The sequence below is a fragment of the Monodelphis domestica genome, chromosome 7, assembly GCF_027887165.1.
Source record: "Monodelphis domestica isolate mMonDom1 chromosome 7, mMonDom1.pri, whole genome shotgun sequence".
NCBI lineage: Eukaryota > Metazoa > Chordata > Mammalia > Didelphimorphia > Didelphidae > Monodelphis > Monodelphis domestica.
The window spans coordinates 280,382,658-280,404,207 of NC_077233.1; the positions used below are offsets into that span (position 1 = coordinate 280,382,658).

Sequence of the window (21,550 nt, forward strand, 5' to 3'; positions counted from 1 at the left end):
CAGCTCTGTTATTAACCTAGGCAAAATGGTTAATAACACTTTAATGAGTATATATTTGTCTATAGCTGGCATGAGAATTGGTATCCTACTCTCCTAAATGAGTCTTGCTTTGAGATACTCCTTCATGGTTTTTATTACTTTTTGCTCTGATACGTAGAATGGACAAAGAAGAAAACACAATCTTTCTAAGCTAGCTTGAAGGATATGGCTTGAGACCTTTGTGGCAGGAGACAGGAGCCCCAAGTTATTCAGTCTATTAAATCGACAATTCTCATTTGTTCTAGTCTTCATTGGCCTCTAGTTTAGACTAAGACCACTGTTAGACAGTTTTATCATGGATATGATCTCCTGAGGCCAGATGAGAACCAACCTGGTAACCTTGAAGGGACACAGGGCTTGGAACCAGGGCAGATTCTCTTAAGACCTAAGCCAAAAGTAGCCTGGCTCTTGGACAGAGCATGGGCTGAATAGCTATTTGCCTCCTTCTACTGGGTATCAGATACCTTCTGCCTCTGCCCCATTCTCCTCCCCCACTTCCATCTAAATAGTACCAGCCGTTTCATAATATGTTGCCAAGTGTGTCCAGTTTGATTTTAGAGTGGTAGAGCCCAAGCAGTAGCTAGTGCTACTTTTGAAAATGACTTCAGAAAAGCCTGAACCTAAAATAGAGATTAAACATAGAACAATCCTTTATCATATGGGACATAGAGTGGTATTTGGGTTGTGTGAGATATCTGAGAGCCTTTTTCTTACCCACTATTCAATTCTGATCTGAAGCTATCGCATTTTTTATTTTTATAACCTAAAGCTTTACTGTACTGATCTGAGTTATTTCCCAGGGTTGTATCAGTAAGTTAAAATTATTTTAGGCATGATGACTGGGACCAGGTGCATAGGAATAGTTAGCTTTGAAAGCCTACTGGTTTGAAAGTTGTTAGCCATCAGGTAGTCATCTACATGTGATTACTGGCCAGTAAGCGATGTATTATGAACTATGTTGAAATAAAGAATGGTAGCTATTCCTAAAATGTACCAAACAGCAAATGTGGCGACTATGAATTCCCATAGTGGTAGCTTCTTAAAGGCAAAAGCAGTTGAATTTTGCTTGAGTGTTATATTCAGAAAGAATATTGAAAAGAAATTGCCTTGGTGACATAATGCTTATCTCTCAGCTCCTGCATAAAGCCAAACATTTTTCTTTCCTTCTCCTGTACAGTGTTTTGCCTCTCCGATTCCCTCAAAGCTAAGAAGGAATGGTAAATGTTAAGTCTGTTCAGAAAAAAAAATACTTCACTTAAATTGAGGATCTTTCTAAGCCTTAATAAGTGTTTTAAATGGTTGGAGCAATTTAGAAAACAGTATGATATCGCATAAATTCTTTAGCTTTTTGTTCTCACCTTTCCACTAAAAGCCTTGTTTACTTTCCATATGCCTGTTTTCTTAAAGTAGTTTCTACATTTAGTCATTGGTGTCTCCTCTGAGAAGAAACAGCTTTTAAATAGTAAACAATCTTTGTTGTATCTAGCTATGGGGAAAAAATTATTATTTTTGAGTCACAAATTGGGTATGCATTCTGAAGTTGTATCCTTAAGTTCACATCATTAGCTTCCTGACCAAGAGAATGAGCTTTAGAAACCCAAAGGAAATGGGGAAAGGAATTCTGATCAAAGGAAGTAATAATCCTCTACCTCTAGTCATTCTCTTAACCCCAGACTGCTATGCTTTCTTGCAGTGGATATGCTGCTGATGAAATTACCCACTGCATACGACCGCAGGATATAAAGGAGCGTCGAGCTGTCATCATCCTTAGGAAGTAAGTTCCAAAGCTTAATTGTTCTTCTACTAAGTTAATTGTTATATCTTTACATATTTCTGGGACTTGTTTATAAATAACAACTGAGGGATATTTTAAATCTGGGGAATACTTTTGTACCAAGGGGTATTTTACTCTTTCTTGATTTTAATTTTGTAGGTAGAAAGATGTTTCATATGAAAACATAAGGACTCCAATGAATGATAACATATACATATATTTAATAAGAAGTGCTGTGAAAAAGCATGTGCTATCTATTATTTAAAATTACACTGATAGGGACAATTAGGTGACTCAGTTCCTGGGTTCAAATGTGGCCTCAGACACTTCCCAGGTATGTGACTTTAACTCCCATTGCCTCACCCTTACTATGTTGTTCTGCCTTAGAACCAATACTTAGTATTGATTTTAAGATGAAAGGTAAGGGATTAAAAAAAAAAGACATGAAGACCAAAAAATTTAGGTAAAGTTCATTTTCCCATACCTAGAGTATATCCTAAAAGTTCTTATTATTGCAATTTGTTATTTACTTTTTTTTTAATCCTTTCTGTCTTAGTAAAAAGGGCAATGGTTAGGCAAATGGGGATAGCTTAAGATTTGTAGGGTCACACAGCTAGGAAGTATGAGGCCACATTTGAACCCCAGGAGCTCCTAATTCCAGGTTTGGTGTTCTAGCTACTTTTCCTTTAATATATCTTTAAAGTACTTTTAGACACTGCTTTCACAGTGTCTTTCACAGTCCTCTTTTAATTGTGAAGGTTTTTACCTATGGTAGAGAAAACAAAGAATACAGGAAACTGAGGCAGGTGGCTGAAAATTTAATATTGTTCCACATGGTCACCATTTCCATGTAGGGAATTGATTATTAACTTATGGTAAATTTAAGAAGTGTTGATATGGCCCCTGTGGTCATGGAAGTTCTTCTGATTTTTTTTTTTTTGGTCACATTAATAGATTAGAGTCAAAGAAGTGTAGCACAGAAGAGAGGCCTTAAAAGAGTATACTTTCATTTTGTAGATGAGGGAAACAGGCTTAGAGGTGAAAGAAAGTATTTGCCCAAGGTCATAGCTTGTTTACAGAGAAGAACAACTACAGCACACATCTCACTCTCAATTTGTCATTTTTCAGAAACCCATAATTAGGAAAAAATGTCCTTTTGAAACTTCGCCTATTTCTTCTCTCCTTCCCAGGGCCCCCAGGCTCCAGTGCAGTACGTTATTCTCAGCAAACATTTATTAAATGCCTTTTATATGGTGAATCCTGAGAATAAATTGACAAATGACAAACCAAGCTTTTAAGAAATTTATATTCAACTATAGTGGTTTGGGCTTTTTTTTTGCTTTTGACTGCTCTTTGCTGTAAGGAGTTGCTGAACATTTAAGTTGGCAGTGCAGTGATAGAAGACTTGGGTAACTTGAATATGCCTAGTTTGTCTTCAGAGTAGCCTTTTTTGTTGACTTTGTTGCAAATTCAGGGTCTGATATTTTTTTCTGATTAATGTGCACATAAAATAAGCAAGTTTTGTTTTTACAAATGCTATATTATATTAAGTAAACTGGGTCAGTAAAAATAGATGTTAAATAATTTTTTTGAATTTTTTTTTTTTGCAATAACATGACATTCAAAATTTTATGTTACAAAACACTTGAAGCACACCCTTTTAGAATCACTGTTCCCCAGGGAAACATACATATATTTATATACAGATTAAAGATAATACAAGGTAGAGTATTATGGAGACAAAAGATTCAATCAAAGTATCTTAGAACTTTTATAAAAGAGGTAAGAAGAGTTTCCTTTGACCTGTCCCTTGTTAACTGCAGAAAATATTTTATTCCGCGCATGTAGCACAGTTTTTGTCATATAGTAGGCATCTGAAAAATGCTGATTGATTGATCAGTCAACCTTTTTACCTTCCCTGTTCCACTTGCTGCTTTCCTTGCACACTTCATTAAAGAAAAGGTTGATCATATGATAGTTCATCTGTCATGTTAATAGGGGGAACAGCCTCATTGTGTCAGTCTTTGTGAATGGGGGAGTGGGATTCAGTTATACTTTAATAGTCCTGGGGGTATAATCTCCATTTTTGAAAGGAATTAAGGGTAGCTAGGTGGCTTAGTGAACAGAAGCAAGCCTAGAGATGGGAGGTCCTAGACTCAGATAATTTCTAGCTGGGTGACCCTGGGCAAGTCACTTAATCCCCATTGCCTAGCCCTTTTATTGCTCTTCTGCCTTGGAGCCAATACTTGGTATTGATTCTAAAACAGAAAGTAAGAGGTTTTTTGGTTTGGTTTGGTTTGGTTTTAAAGAAAAGGAAGTGAAGAGATTTCCTCTACTAATACACTTATGCCATCTAAAGGAATGAAGTGTTCCTAGGGTTCTAGATCCTTGCTCAGCAGCAACAAGCCCTTACAAGTTGTACCAAACAAAAAGTATTTAGAATAATAGATTTTGGATCTGTCTACCAAGGAACAGCTTAGCGAAGTTCAGAGAGGTTCATAATTGAAAAGGCTGGTCATAATGTAGTGAATTTTTTTGGCTGAAGCAGTTCACCAAAACTTCCCACTAAGTTATCTTCAAGTTACTATGTGCAGTGTAATTACTATGTAATACAGTCAAATGAAAATGCAGATTCTTATTAGCAAAAGCAGACGTTTAAAAAATTAAGATATATAAAAATCACATTCTTTGGAGCAGCTGGGTAGCTCAGTGGATGGAGAGCCCGGCTTAGAGATGGGAGGTCCTAGGTTCAAATCTGGCCTCAGACACTTCCCAGTTGTGTGACCCTGGACAAGTCACTTGACCCCCATTGCCTAGCCCTTACCACTCTTCTGCCTTGGAGCCAATACACAGTATTGACTCCAAGACAGAAGGTGAGGGTTTTAAAAAAAAATCGCATTCTTTTATTTGTCTTAAAATACTGATCATTTAATTATTTATTAATTAATTATTTAAATCATCTAAAGTCAAGTCTTCTGACTCAGAAGAAACAGGCTGTGGCTAGGGAGGTCAGTTGCTCAGGTCCCATAGAGGATCTGACTTCAGAGAATTTGGCAACAGAACTGAGGTTCATTGCCAGTGACGACAGCCAGGTGGCAAAGGAGAAACCTGGGCATCTGGCAAGGAATCAACCTCTGACACAACAGCCAAGGAAGTAGCAGACCAGAGGCAATAGCAACTCAATGAGAGCCAAGGGTTACTTGTGGTAACAAGAGGTTAAGGGTAGGGCAACATCATTCCATGTGTTGATGTGACTTCAGCTTGTTGTACTAGCCCTAGAACCAGTCGTCCGAAGATAAGAATGTGGTCAGAGTGGTTGGAGCATTGGCCGTAGAACTAGGAAACTCCATTGCCTCAGACTTTTCTGTTCGATTGTTTGCATATTTTAACAGGGAAACAAATTTCAGCACAGTATAAAGCACTTTCTTTTTAATTGCTTTTTATTCCTTTCTTTATTATCACTATTCCTTAATATATCCCTTCTCTGCCCCCTTGTAACAAAAGTTTTAGTTGGATTTTTTTTCTTCCTTTAAAGGGAGGGGCAAAGTGGAAAAGCAGTTTGGTAAAACCAACCAATATATCAGCAGGGCCTGATGATATAATCCACACCTAGCATCTCTCCCTTCTGCAGAAATGAGAGGAAGGGAAGGGCATATTATCAGCTTGACTCGAGGAATCAAACTTAATGATTCAGTTTAATTTTTGTTCTTTCATTTATATTGTTGTATTACTTTCCTGTTTCCGTTTGCTTTACTCTTCATCAGTCCATATCTTTCCATGGTTCTCTAAATTGAAAGAAAAACTTTCTAAAGAATAATATGCCCATCAATGAAGTAAATTATGCCAAGAGGGAACAACAACTTTCTCCTGTAAAAAACAATATTTGTTTTTGATAAAAAACTTCTTGGTTTTTTTTTACTTGTTTTTTTAAACTTGATTTTTTAAGCACCTATTTTGTGCAGAGCACAATGTGCTGGGAGAAATAGAAAGTTTAAAGTTTAGATTAATCCCTGCCTTAAGAATTTAGTCTAGTCCTAATTTAGATGGGCATCTGTCTTCTCTGTCAATATCCCTACTTTGGATAAGCAACTGAACTAGATCTAGAAAAGTGATGTCAAACTCACATAGAAAGGGGAGCCGCTCATCTTTATATAAAAACCCCTGTGGCCCTTGTATTACTTTTAAAATGTAATAATATCTACATTTTATTTAATTTTTATTTATTTTGTTAAATATTTACCAATTCTATTTAATCTGATTTGAGCCACACTTCAGAGTGTTGTGGTCTGTGTGCAGCTCATATATTTGGCACTGCTCTAGGATCCTTTTCCTACCTCTTCCAGATTCTGTAAGACTAAGATGCAGAATATAGAAGTGTTTTTAGATATATAGTGTGAATTGAAGAATTTTGAAGGAATCAAAAGAATATGGAGTAGCTGAAAGAGGTCCAGGATAGCTGCATCATCTACTGCCTTCACATAGTCTTATTGACCTAACTCAGCCTTCTTAGGCTATGCTAACTATTTTTAATGAGCAAGAAAATACCTTAGAACATGGAGGTATTGGCATGGAGCACATCTTGGCATATTGAGCTACCAGGAAGGAATCTGAAGACCCCTGGACGGTCTGTCTATGGAAAAGCCACGGCTGTGGTGGTATTTGCTTAATCAGCTCTGTTGTGAGAGACTGTGAAATAGACCCAACCAGGTCACTTGAAATAAGAGTATCAGCAAATGTTTGTTGGTCTTTTACCTAATCCATGTCACATAATCACTTTGAAAGCATCTATTTCTTGCATGTGAGTTCTGAGTGTTGTTTATGTGTCGGTGAAGCTAGAACTTCTCATGTATCCCATCATACACAGTAACGTCTTGATTTAAGGCAGTAATAGCTTCAGTTTTTCCCTCTGGTGCATCACTATTAAGTAGTTTATCCCTCTGGAGTTGTTCACTGACATTTCTCTGGTGCCTCAGTCTCCTGGAGACACATGCAATGGAGCAGAAGGCATTCTATTTGCTTATAGTTGATAGTAATTGTATCTGTTGACCAAATTAAATATATTTGAGGGCTGAAGACAGCATGCGAGTGTGTGCAGTTATTTCATCCTTTCCCACTTGATTTTCCCAATCATCTACCCAGGATATAGAAAATAGGATTTGATTTTAGTGTAGAAAGTAGAGCTAATAGCCAACATTTATATAGTACTTTAAGGTTTGCAAAACATTTTCATGATAATACATGTATAACCCAGAGAGAGAGAGAGAGGGAGAAGGAGGGAATTTGGATCCTATAACTTCAAAAAAACTTATGTGGAAGTTTGTTATTATATATAACTGATTTTTAAAAATAAAATAAAAATGAACAATATGGAAATGTTTTGCATGATAATCCATGTAAAACCTAGATTGAAACACCTGCCAACCCTGAAAGAGGGAGAGAAATATAACTTAAGAAAATTTGTGTGCAAATTTGCTATTACATATAATTGGTAAAAAAAAAAGGTTTAAAATTATTTTAAATAAAACCCTTTAAAAATATCTATATAACAGGGGGGAAAATTTGCAAAACAATTCACATATGAGCTCACTTGACCTTACCAAGCAATCTTGTGGAATATGTAATCTGTTATGTTATTCCATTTTGCAGATGAAGAAATTGAGGCTCAGAAGTTAAGTGATTTGCCCCAGAAATGAGATTTGAACCCTACCTCTGCATTCCAAATCCAGTGCTCTTATGTTGTCCTGTGTCTTTATGTGATCCAGGAGACTACTTCAGAAGCTATGACTAGGTTAGGGAACCAATTTGGTCACTTAGCTCAAAGTCAATAAATTCTAGCGTCACTGAAATCTATTTACATAATTTAAAACATATTGGATCATATAGTTTTTAGTGCTTTGATGTGCAGAAAGGCAAATATTAGGGGCATATCAAGACATAGTGCAAAACTAACTTTGTCATTGCTCATCCAGCAGCAGTGATTTCAACTAGCTAGGCTTTAAGAAATGTAAGTAGTTCTTCCTCTGGGATGTAGTTTAGAGAATACAGAACAGTATTACCAATACATAAATGTCTTCACTAGCTTCTGATGGTACTTCTTTTTTACTCCAGTTTTTCCAAAGTTCTGGCAGCTGGCTCTGATCTGGAGTTTCTGATTTGGGCTGAATGTTAACCTTCTTTTGGGGTGCTTCTGTATTCTGCCCCACCAAAAAAACCAACACATTTGGTTTCTGCTTTTATGCTCATTTTCCGTTGCTGAGTGAAATCTTGATATTATATGCAAACAGTGCTGTTGTGTAACATCAGGAACATAAATAACTTAACATTTCTACTAGGACCTAAGCTAGCAATTATTATTTAGCATCTTCAGCTTCACACTGAAGTTTGGCTTAGTTAGTTGGCATTCTTTCTACCACCTGAAGGTATTAATGGTTCAGGAAAAATGTGTATAACCAACCTGCCCCCAAGTCAGTCATATGCAATGGCATAGTCACAATATTAGGAAGGATTTCCCTGTGGCTTATATTTTGAGAAAACTAAGTAGAACGACCTTATAGGCATGAAGTAGCTTTTTCTAAGTGGAACAGAATTTCTCTAGAGATTTGGAAGTAAAAAATGTAACGGACATTGTCAAGTTTTAGAGGCAAGAAAATGAAAACTTTTTTTTTTTAAGTAGATCAGTTAGGGCACTGACATTCCTGGATCTGGGAATAGATCACCCTGGAACTAGAACCTATTAAATAAGATTTGGTAGTCATATAATAGTAAAACTGATAGGGACTTGAGAGATCATCTACTACAACTCTCTCATTTTGTAAATGAAAAAGAAGGGCTTAGAATTGATCTCCCTCCTAATTATTGCCTGCTTGACAAAGAAAGGAGAACCTGTTAGCTCTAAGTTGATAGATAGCTCACCTGATAAGGTGTGGTAATAACAGTGGCCGCTACTCTCAAGAAAATCAATTCACCTGCCAAGGGATGATCCCTTCCTTGCCTGAGGACGACCCCCTAAAGACAGAAAATTCAAGTGCCCCCATCTCTTGGAGATTCTAAGGGAGACCTATTTGGCCTGTTGTCTCCTCCTATAAGTAGCCCTAGAATTCAAATATATTGTGTAGAACAGATACTCTCCCCCGCCCCTTATTTAATAATATTTTATTTTTCTTCTTAATTACATTTAAAAGTTTTTAACCTTAATTTTTTAAAATTGAGCCAAATTCCCATCTCCCCTTCCCTGCAGGCAGCAAGCAGTCTGATATAGATTTTACATATGTAATAGTAAAAAACATCTTTCCATGTTAGTCCTTTTGTGAAAGAGAACTTGAACTAACAAAAGAAAAGGGAAGAAATAAAGTGAAATATAATATGTCTTGATCTGTATTCAGACTCCATTAGTTCTTTCCCTGAAGTTCATTATGAGTCTTTGAGGATTTTCTTGGATCACTGTATTGCTAGGAATAGCTAAGGCATTCATAAAGGTTCCTCATATAATATTGCTTTTACTCTGAACATAGAATAGATACTTTAAGCTGTTTAGCCAGGTCTGCACCATCTGAACCAGCTGAACCAGCTTTTGACCTCTCTACCAGACAGAGTAGTATCCTAGTGTCCATAGTAACGTCTTACCTCACTTTGTAGTTTTCCAGCCCACATCTATGATTTGTCTAGTTTTCGGTGATCTTTACAGGTTTCAGTTTTAGAAAACTTTGCTCTGGGAGCAAAAGAAGAGGATTTTGGATTCACCAAATGATCTAAGATTGAAACCACAGCTGAAATAATTCCTATTCCCATGCCTGCATCCTCATCTAAATAAACTCTTGTTCCTCTGTTTAGCATCCAAATAGGATGCTATCATATTCTCTCCAATATGTTTTGACCTACAAACACGCCTGTCAGCAACATTCTGGCATCCAGAAAGTCTGGAAGGGTGCTATTCTAGTGAAGCATTCTTCTAGGTACCTAGCAAAACCAACAAATTGAAGGAATTGGGAACTCCACCTACCTTCAACTAGCTTTGAACACTTGTTCTCTGACATTTGAAGGAAAAGAACTGACCCCCAGCTTCTTGCCATCCTAGAACTTACAAAATATACCTGTTAGCTTAGTACAGGCTTTCTTTACTACCACTGATTTGCCAAGAGCAAAAAACTTTCACTATCTTGGCAGTTGAAGGTGACAATACTAAGTCTGTCCTCTATGATCTCTGGAAGAAGAGCAGGGAAGACAGATAGCTAGCCCCACTGACATGGAATGAAGTGCTTGGCCCCTGTCTGTCCTGTTATGAAAATGCCTGTTTACATGCCCAAATATGCTATAATATGGAATCCTAGACTCAAGAGTACTTATGGTGCTTTTTAATTATTTTGAGATTCTTTTACTATATTATAGCTTTGCTAATAGTGGGGACCACCTCCATTTTTTACCTAAAGTTAGGACTTTCCAGTTCCTAACAGAGATCAGTGACTGACTGCTATTTTTTTCCCCTTTCTTCAAGCTGTTAAATATTAAAATAAAAAGACCTCATATTCTGTCACCCTAACTTTAATTCAGATTGCTGTATAGTCCAATGATGGGTTTAAGGAATTAAAGGGATATTCTTATCACCATAGAATTGTGTCAGATATGATAAAGGGGGGCAATTGATACCCTCAATGTTAGCAGGTGTTACTTCAAGTGGAGACAATGCTCTGAGAGGAGAGATTATAGTAGCAGAACTGAATTTGCTTCTTGAGTGGGAAGGGCATTGCTCTAAATTCTAGGTTTAATGGAGAGAGTTGGAAATTTAATTAGAGCAGTAAAAATCAAAATAAATGAAGTTATGGCAGTTCTTTGGGTTTGCAGATAGCTGCAATTCTATAATTAAATACTAATCTAGGAATTAGATTTGGGAAGGAAGACTTCTTATACTGTATACAGTAGTTTTACTTGTATCTTCTTTGTTGGTGATCACTGAAAATTTTTTCTCCAGCATATAAATTAAAAACTTCCAGGAAACTGACTTTTAAAACTATTTCGCTGTTTTTCACATCCAGAATTTTGCCAAGCTTATGATGATCAGGCTCATTGGGTGTCATTTTTGTCTTTAGTATAATCCTATCGTGCTTGGTTTGACATTTGAAGACCTGGTTTGAACATAAGCAAGTCACTTCAACTTTTTGATTCTTGAGTTGGTTGTCTTAAAATTCTGTCTCTTGTCCTCGCTCTGATGTGCCATGATTCTTCATTGAAAACATCGGCATTTTAAAATACTAATGTTTTCGAAGTATTCTTCTTGTCTTAGAACAAACTAGAACCTGCTTTCTACACATTCTCTACCACAAGCTTTTTAAAAATTTTTATTTTTAGAGACTACTACTATTTTTATTACCATGCAAAACACAATTCCAGATAGGTCATTATTGTGAGAGAATACTCATGCAAAACCAAAATCTCAAACTAAACCCACAAATACACAGATGTGAAAGATAGTCTGCTTTGATCTGTGTCCATCTGACTCCAACAGTTCTTTTTCTGGTGGTAGATAGCATTCCTCATCATAAATCCTTCAGAATTGTCCTAGATCATTGCATCACTGAGAGTAGCCAAGTTTTCACTGTTGATCATCATACAATATTGCTGTCACTGTTCTGGTTCTGCTTATTTCACTTTGCATCAGTTCATTCAGATCTTTCCAGCTTTTCTGAAATCATCTTGCTTATAATTTCTTAAAGCACTATAGTATTCCATGACCAGCATGTACCACAATTTGTTGAGCCATTTCCCAATTGATGGGCATCCCCCTCAATTTCTAATTCTTTGCCACTACAAAAAGAGCTGCTATAAATATTTTTGTACAAATTTTCCCCCTTTTTTATGCTTTCTTTGGGATACCAGACCCAACAGTGGCCTTATAGGATCAAAGTGTATGCACAGTTTTATAGCTTTTTAGGCACAGTTCCAGACTGCCCTCCAGGATGTCAATCAAGTCACAACTCCACCAACAGTGTATTAGTTTCCCATTTTTGCCACATCCCCTCCAACATTTATCACTTTCTTATCATATTGGCCAATCTGATAGGTGTGAAGTGGTACCTTAGCATTGTTTTAATCTGCATTTTTCTAATCAGGAATGATTAGAACATTTTTCCATATGATTATGAATGGCTTTGATTACTTCATCTGAAAATTGCTTGTTCATATTCTTTGACCATTTGCCAGTTGGGGACTGGTTTGTATTCTTATAAATTAAATCAAATTCTCATAAATTTGATAAATTAGGCCTTTATCAGAGAAATTGTTTAAAAATTTTTTCCCAGTCTGTTGTTTCCCTCCTAATCTTGACGACATTCATTTTGTTTGTAAAAAAGCTTTTTAATTTAACATAATCAAAATTATTCATCTTAACATCTTATGATGTTCTCTTTCTCTTGTTTGTCTACCACAAGCTTCTGCAATAGAGAATGGGTAGATAGAATGACATTTAGGATGACAATTCATCTGGGTTTGCTAGTGATTCCAGAACCTCAAAACCAAAACAAAGAGTTATGCTAGGGTTTCCTGTACAATTTATCTGTTTCAGTAGTAAGCTTACTGATTATTTAGTATATTGATTACTTCCTGATAATATTTATTTCCTAAAGGAAAAAGTATATCCTCTCTTCTAGTATAGGGAAGGAGATAGACTCTTCTAGAACTACATAAAATCCAGAAATTTGGTGTGTAGGAATCATGGCTGTCAGAATGTCTACCAAAACTGCTCAACACTTGGAGTGACTCATGTTGTGTGACCAACTAACCTTGACTAGGTTAGTATAGCAGTCATTATTAAATAGAACACTCTTATGTTAGGTGGCAGAATTATGATATAGTTGTTTTGCTTAGGAACATGTCTGGAATACAAATTATAACTCTGGCTGAAGCCTTGCCAATGGTACCATTTAGAATTAGCACAAGACACATTACCACTGGCCTGCTTGCATTTGCCAAAATTGCACTTCTGAATGCCCTCAGGACATATTACTACTAAACTTCCTCTCCACGAAGGCCTTGAACCTTCTAGTATTATCTTCCTTCATCGTTGGAACACCTTCCATCCACTTGTACTCTGCCCCATTGCTAATCCCATTGGTTAGCACTCTTACCTCTTCTTACTCTCCCTATCCCTGTAATCCTATATAACCAAAGAAACTATCTTCATCCCTTCCATTGGACCCCATGGAACTCCTGCTCTATATTTAACAAGCTTCCTCTCATTTTAGACTTCTTCCTCTCACTGTGAAGTTGGCTCCCCACAAATAACATTGCCTCTGTAGTTATCCTTTCTCTCCCGACTCCCAGTTCCTTGTGGGAACCCAGAACACTTTTTGCCCTATGGCCACTTCTAGAGTCTTCTTTTCTATATCAATCACTCAGCAGCTTCTCTTCCCTGAAGTTCATTATATCCATATTTATCATCTTAATCTCCCTCATGATGGCTTCCTTTCTGTATTCAGTGCCAAGACCTACCTTTATATTAAAGATACATATTCCCTTATTCAACACCCATGACTTATTCCTCTTTTCTCTCATACTTATGCCCAGGCATAGTTATAATAACCTTTGATCTTACCATCACCCATAAAGTATTCCATATCCATATTCAAGAACTCCTAAATTATTTTATTTGGTCTTAAGACAGTTCATCTCCTCCTGTGCCTTCCTACTTTTGAGCCTATTTTTTGTCCTTACCATTACATACATCCAGTCTTCCAATCCTGACACTCTTCTGGGCTATCATTCCTGCTCTAGCTTCACCGTCTTCCCTCCTAAGTGAACCAATTCAACTTACCTCCACTCTTGAATCCTTTGTTTACTTGCCCTACTGCCACTTATGACTTGTCAAACTCCAACCTTAGGTTACTCCCACCATCTGCTTCTATTTATGTGCTGCTGAATGGATCTAGAGAAAGTTATAAAACAGTCTTAACTGGGTCTACTACAGATTTATGTTTTCTAATCCCAGCTGGGCAGTGAGGCAGTCTTTCTCCTCCTAATTGATTCTTTATCTCACTTCCACAATGGGTTACTTTCCCAGCTAAGAACCTTACTTTATACTTTATTGAGATAGTGAAGCCCACTGGCTACTACCTCTCCTTGACATAATATCCTATTATCTCATCTTTTTCTTCTCTGAAAATAAGAGATGACTTTACCAAAGCTAAAATGTACTCCTCAATCCCACCTACTGACTCTTCCATCAAATTTCCCCCATCATCATTTGTCTCTCAATATCTGCTGGTTCTTTCTCTGATACCTACAAGCATGCCCATCTCCAAAAATTCCTGTGTAGAACCTACCATGCCTATAGCTACTGCCCTCTATATATTCCCTCCTCTTCTCAGCTAAAGTTGAAAAAAAAAAACCATGCTTCCTCTCCTCTCAGCCCTTTGTAATTTTATTTCCAACCCCATTATTCAAATAAAGCTTTTCTCCAAAATTGCCAATATTTCCTTTTCCAATTCTGGTGGCTTTTCGATTCTCATTCTATTGAGTTCTCTGTGTCACTTGGTCCTGTCCTCTGGGAGTTTTTTGTGAGAGTTATATATATATATATACTGCTCTTTGTTGCTTCTACCCCTATGACCCCTCCTCTTTAGTTTTCTTTGCTGCATAGTAACCAATGCCAACCCTCTGTCCTGAGCATTCTTTCTCTTCTTTTCTCAATACTTTCTCATTTGATGATCTCTTTAGTTCCTGTGAATTTTAAGATATCTTCTTATGTCTTTCTGCCCTTCCCATATTACACATATACTTCTGTGTGTAGGTATTTATCTATAGAGATCTATCTATATATTCAGCTTCAGTCTTAAGTTCTGAGGAGAACCCTTTCAGTTCTACAACTATAACCCTGTATTCTCCTCTTCTCCAAATAGCTGCTGCCTTCCTCTTCTTTCCTGCAGGTCCTCTTCTCTTTGCTCACCCAGTTTCTCTATCCCAGTTCAGGTCCTCACTTGCCCTTTTGGAATTGGAATAGTCTTCTATTTGGTCTCCTTATCTCAGGTTTCTTCGTACTTCACAGCTACACAGTGACTGGACTGATTTTCCTTACACGCAGGTCTGACCGTGTCATTTCCATGCTCAGTAAACTACAGTGGCTCCCTATTAAATCCAGGATCAAACATGAATTCCTCTGTCGGCATTTAAAATCTGGCTCGTTCTACCTTTTCATTCTTCTTAGATATCACTCCTTTCCACAAACGGTAGTCCAGCCCTTTTACTGATCCTCATACTCCACATTTCATCTCTCATTCCTGCCTTTGCACTGGCCATTCCTCCTGTCGGCAGTCCTTTCCTTCCTCTCCTCTGCCCCGTGGAATCTCTGCTTTCCTTCAAGACTTAGCTCAAGCACAAGCTTCTTCAGAAGACTTCCTGGCTTCCCCCAGCATCAAGGACCTTCTCCCCCAAAAGTATCTATTTTGTGTGTGTGTGTACAATTTTAAAATGAAATCTTTACTATCTAATTGCAATTATGAGAGTTCCATTGGATTATATGTGGGAGTATAAATGTCTGGATTCTTTCCAGAATATTAGTTTCAGACTTCAAAGATGTGGGCAGTGAACACTGAATTCACCTTAGGAATTTAATTCACTCAGAATTGAGCACTGTAATTTTGGATACAGATCAAAAAAGAAGCTCAATAGAATTATGTCAGAAATGTCCTTTAGTGTTTTTGGATGCATAACAGTTTTTTATACCTAGATGATTTATCATTTCATTGTACCTCTCAATAAATGAAGTTAAAGAAAAAATATATTTTATGTCACATTATATTCCATATGATTATATATAAAATATATCTAATAATATCTGAACATTTTTGCTTTAACCTTATTTTAATATATGTATTTGCATATGTATATATGCATGTTATCTAGCACTTAGAATGAAAATTCCTTGACAGCAGTGATTATTTTCCTTTTATCTTTAGATGTCTAGCGCCTAGTATAATGACTAGCATATATACTAGGTGCTTAATAAATGCTTGCTGATTCGATTGCCACTGCTGTGTTATTTAAGTTGTTGGAATAAATTTGAGGCTCCTTCCTTGGGGAGGCTGTTTGAATTTGACCTTATTTGAACACTTCAAGTACTTTGAACATTATTAAATTTTATTTTCTGTTTTCATCTACAGTTGCATGAATTCAGTTCAGTTTGGTGTGAACATGGGATCATTGCATTTGTGACATGTAATTTAAGTCCTAAAACATGAGAGCAGGGGAGCAGTCATTTAGCATTGTTGAGTTCTGCTTCAGTGAGCAGGGCACTTTGTAAGTACTGGCGGACACGAGGACAGCCATGGAGCAGACATTTTGGTGGGAGGGACATAGTACATAGTACTTACCTTTGTACCAGGTAGTTTTAAAAGGAAAAGCACACTGACCAGCTGGCAAAGGAAGGGGGGAAAGTAGCAGCACAACCTTCAGCCTTGCTGCTGAGATGATCCTTCAAGGAAAAACAAGAGGCGCAGGGGAGGGAGCATGGGCATCCGCAGCCTGACCGTAGGAAACAACTAAGCAAAAACCTAAAACAAGGGACAAGGTGGGCAGTCTTGGCTGGCTGGAATGCAGAGCCCAGAGTATAGAAAGAGACATGATGATGAAGTAAATCCAGAACGTCCATTGGAGCCAGCTTCTGGAGGTCTTTCGGTGCTCAGTTGAGTTAGTAGTAGGAAGCCCCTGGAGAACTAATCGTACTCCCTCTTTTTACAGAGGAAGAAACATGAAATTTGCCAAAAGTCACCCATCTAGTTAAAGGCAGAGTAGCAAAAGCCTTTACCAAACGTTGCCGGTCTTAGCAATCCAAATGAGTGTTGTCTTTGAAAGCAACTGCTTCAGAGACTATTCATCTGTTCCAAAACTATCTCCATTGCCCAGAACATGTCTGGGACGGCTATTTCTGGGAGTAGTTTCCAAAACCTATAGTACAGCCTTGGTAATCGTTTCTTGGAAGACTTTTTTTTCCATTTTAGGATGGGTTTGATTTTTGGCAACAACCAATAATCTAGATGAAAAAGGAAGTTGTCTCCAAATGCATTTCTGTTGACTAAGAAGAGGTATATTATTGTTGCTATACATGAGGTTCCCTTCGTTCTGCTCATTTCGCTTTACTTCAGTTCATAGAAGTTTTTACAGGTTTTTCTGGCAGCTGGACTTTCATAGACTCCTGCTGATAGCTCTTTGTGTTTCATTTGTAGGACAAGACTGGATGCCCCACGATTGGAAACAAAGTCCCTGGGTAACTCTTTGTTGCCCTCTGGTTATAATTCTGATCGTCTGTCAGGAAGTAACAGGGACCAGATCCTGAAACCAAAGCGGTCCCACCGAAAAGCAGATCCAGATGCTGCTCATAGGTATGAGACTACACTGGGGCTTTACTGCCATTGACTTCAAATGGCATAAGTATCGAAGTAAAGGGAATTAAAGAAATCCTGTGTTCAGATTCCAGAACATTTTAATGATTTAAATCTATTCTTCTCTCCAGACTTAGCAAGAGAGATTTTGTAAGAATAGCAATAATAATAGCTAGCATTTACATGGAAGTTTAAAGTTTATAAAGTGCTTTACATATGTGACGTCTTGATACAACAACATTGGGTGATAGATAGATGGACAGACGGATGGACAGACAGACGGACAGACAGATGAGGAAACTAAGATTGAGAGAGATTAATGACTTGCCCAGATTCGCATAGGTAGTAAGCATATGAGGCAAGATTTGAACTTGGTGTCCTGACTCCAAAGGAGTAGCAAAATGGCTTAGTGGATAGAACACTTGGTCTGGAGTCGGGGCGGGGAAGAACATTTATTTACTAATAATGTTCCTGACTTACCCTTAAGACAAACTGAGAAATGATATTCTCAAACAGCTCAGTATTCAATTCTTGCCTCTTGTTGAGCTTCCTGAGAACATGTAAATTATCTAATTTTTATTGCTTGTTAAGGAAAATGTCTCTCTGCCTACACTTATATAGAACATTTCAGCTCATTAAAAATAATGCTTTCTTTCCAAGTGACTGAGCCAGCGTTGATGTAAAATCCAGAGCTGTCTCCACTACCCTCTTTTGCCTGTCAGTAAAGTCACATCTTCCTGGCCTTTGAAATGTGACTTGCCTTTTTTTTTTTAAACAACCCTTATTGGGGCAGCTAGGTGACTCAGCAGATTGAGAGCCAGGCCCAGAGGTGGGAGGTCTTGAATTCAAAATATGACCTCACACTTCTTAGCTGTGTGACCCTGGGAAAGTCACTTCACCCCCACTGCCTTGCCCTTACCACTCTTCTGCCTTGAAACCAATATAAAGTATTGATTCTAAGATGGAAGGTGATGGTTTAAAAAAATAATTAAACAACCCTTACCTTCTGCCTTAGAATTACTACTAAGTATTGGTTCCAAAGTAGAAGAGCAGTAAGAACTAGGCACTGTCTAAAATGACTTACCCAGGGTCACATAGCTAGGCAGTATCTGGGTTCAGATTTGAACCCAGGACCTCTCCCACCTCCGGGCTTGACTCTATCTCAGGGGTCCCCAAGCTTTTTACACAGGGGCCAGTTCACTGTCCCTTGGACTTTTGGAGGGCCAGACTATAAAAAAACTATGAACAAATCTGTATACACTGTCTGGGATGGCAGAGGCTGTAGCGCTGGCTGGGATGGGCCTGTCACACCTTGCACAGCCCATCACCGCCACCACCATACCTGGCAGCCGTAGACACAGTGTGGAATCCCCTCCCCCAGATCGCTGCTCACCATGCTGACGTCTTCCAATGTGCAGCCACATAATCCTTTGCATGGCACCTCGTTCTCCTTCAGTTACTCTCAGAACAAGGCAACACACAAAGGATGATGTCACTGGAAGTAGTCCTGTATGTGAGCGATGTCATCGGTGCCTCCACATGCTGTGCTCCTCTCACCAACCACCAATGAAAGAGGGGCCCCTTCTGGAAGTGCGGTGGGGGCCAGATACATGGCCTTGGGGGCCCGAAGTGTGGGGGCCTCTGCTCTATCTGATGAACTACCTGGATGCACTTTTATTTCTTAAATGGGAAAATTCAAGCCTTAGAGAAGGAAAAGGGTTGTAGATTTGAAACTGGGCAGAGCCTTGGATAGATCATCTAATTCAGCTGCTACATTTTAGAAACTGAAACCCAAAGGGTAAGTGACTTTCTCTCTGTAATGCCACTAGGTGAAAGCCAGACCTCGCTCCCATTCAGTGTCCTTTCTGCCACGTGATACTTACTTCCCAAGTATTTTTCTTGCCTCCACCACCACCACCACCACCTGTTATTCTTCCTTTTCTCTACTCCAACAGGCCACGAATCTTAGAAATGGACAAGGAAGAGAACCGTCGCTCTGTCCTCTTACCAAAACACAGGAGGAGGAGCAGCTTCAGCTCTGAGAACTATTGGCGAAAGTCTTATGAGTACACAGAAGACTGTGGGGAGGAGGATGGGAGCCCAGCCCGAAAAGTGAAGATGAGGAGACACTGAGAAACGAGCAAAAAGACTCAGTCTGCAGAAACCAGCCTCCCTTCTGTGAAAACTTTCTTTGGCTGTTTCTCATAGCTTTTTTTTCCCCTCGAGAGTTTTTTTCTTCATTTTAGGGCTGAAGAAAGGAACTGGGACAGGATCTGGATTTTTTTTTTGTTCACTTATTTTCCTGAATGGAAATTATATTGAGGCATCTTTGTTGCTGGGGAGCATTGGTTACCACCTGGTCAGTTAGATGGGCATTTTGCCCTCACCAAGCAGATAAAAGTTCAAGCTGTGCTAGGCTGTGTTTATTTAAAACACCAAAAATGTTTTACTGTTTCACTGCTGAAGATTCAAGAAATTAGTCCTTTTGCTTTAATTGTAAATTTTTTTAAAACGTTCTAAATATATTGTTTGACCCCCTAGAGTTGAAACTTGGTCATGGCCTCTTCATGCTTTACCAACTTTAGAGCAGGGCTTACTAAGAAGCCTTAGGTCTCCTGTTGATTTCTTTTTCTAACCTGCCATTTGGTAACTGGAATCTTGAAGTTTGCAAATTGTTTTTCCTGCAACAGAGTTCCAAGTTGCTTAGGACATCTAGCTGATAGCTTAAGTGGCCACTGCACCAGTTGTTCTGTTTTCTCCCAAATGTGCAGTTGTCAAACTTCTCGGCCAGTTCTTGACCATTCCCAATGTCCCAGGAGAACGGTGGGGTGGTGGCACTGGAACAGAGCCCTTCGCTGAAGTAGCATGATTTTGTTCATAGATATCTCTTTTCATGCATTTGGACATATGTGTGAATATTTGGATAAGTTAGAGTCTTCTCATGTTTTGGTCGGTTTTAGAAATTTTTCTAGCAAGAAGGACTCTTGTCCTTCCAAGTCTAGGGTTTGGAATATGGAAGTGTCATGGCGTGTGGTGGGTTTTTGTCTAATCTTTTTTGTCTTCACTCTTTGCCTTCTTTCCTGATGAGGACCTAGCCTGGGAAAGGTCTACATGTTACATGTTCCACATTTGGCGGTCTGTTTTCTGGGTCCCCCTTAGAGAAGGCTCTTCTTTCTCTGCTCTCCCTCTCCCCGAGTGTAAGGACTTTAGAGGGTGTCAGCTTCTGAAAATTCTTTCTCCTTTCTGTTAGCCTTTTAATTCTAATAGAAAGGAGAATTTCCACAGGTTCCCATGACGTGGCATTGGCCATGAGGGGAGATGAGAAAAGAGTTGACTCTGGTGGGAATTTATCTATCACCTTGGATTATTTCAACACTTCATCAGTTTCTTGGGAGGGTTGTAAGAGTTGTGAGTAAGGGGAAGAGCCTTTTTAATACATTTTTAAAATTAAAAAAAAACAACTTTAGCAATTTTCAATGAGTCAGGCCTATTAAAACTGAAGTCTTATTCATTTGGATCTGCTAGGAATTCTTAGTAGAAACAGGGCTCCATTGGCCATAAAGATGACTCAGGAGAAACCTGACTCCTGCTGCTAAGACCTTAACTTTTTCTTTTCCCACGTGGTCCTTCTCTCTGTTCTGTCCTGTTGACTTTACTTGTCTGAGGCCTCGAAGGCTCTGGAGGTTTGGGGTCTAGTGATAAATTTAGAACCCTCTTTTAAAATATAAATTAAAAAAAACTTCTCAGATTTTGATTCCTTGAATCTGGATTTAAGTACTAAAGCAGTTGCAGCTTTATTTTTTTTACAGCTTTTTTCCCCAAAAAATTATTTGTAGTTTTGTGTGTTTGGCACTTTGCTATGATCTGTGTGCTCTACAATAAAAACAAAATCTAATATATTTTGAAACATATTGTCTGATGCTGTCCTAAAGAGTGACTTTATTTTGTTAAGTTCCCCTTCTCTGCCTTTCCCCTTTTTGGAAAAGGGATCTGTTCCCTGTCAAGTTTGTGAGGATGGAAGGAAGCCTACTTCCTACTTGTAGTTAGTGAAGGCCCCAGCACCCAGGACAGAAGTTAGTGGTAGTGTCTAAATAGTCTGCTTCACTGAAGGAAAGAGAAGAGATTGTTTCCGTAGATTGAATCCTGACCTAGACAGAGGTAGTCCCGAGAGAGCACTTTGTCTCTTGAAAAGCCTACGGGATCCAGGCAGGTTTCGAGTATGTTGTGAGCCATATGTGTGTAAATCCATCGCCCCATGACCTACAGCCACCCTCAGGATAGCAGCATCCTTTCCCCCTAGAAAACCCTTGTTGGTGGCTTGACAGGTACCTGGGTCTGGGGCCCTACAGGTGGTGGTGGAAGAGGCCAGGGC

General features: G+C 38.5%; 1 protein-coding gene across 4 annotated transcripts in view; it reads left to right on the top strand.

Moving 5' to 3' along the window:
- The window catches only part of ALKBH5 (alkB homolog 5, RNA demethylase), a 29,808-nt gene extending 8,723 nt beyond the window's left edge, over nucleotides 1–21,085 (top strand). For all 4 annotated transcript variants that reach the window (XM_056803921.1, XM_007497866.2, XM_016423762.2 and 1 more), the window contains exons 3-5: nucleotides 1,733–1,813; nucleotides 17,023–17,178; nucleotides 19,134–21,085. In XM_056803921.1, coding sequence (XP_056659899.1) covers nucleotides 1,733–1,813; nucleotides 17,023–17,178; nucleotides 19,134–19,311 — 415 coding nt within the window. In that variant the 3' untranslated portion in view covers nucleotides 19,312–21,085. The remainder of the gene's footprint in view (nucleotides 1–1,732; nucleotides 1,814–17,022; nucleotides 17,179–19,133) is intronic.
- The last annotated feature ends 465 nt before the right edge of the window (nucleotides 21,086–21,550 follow it).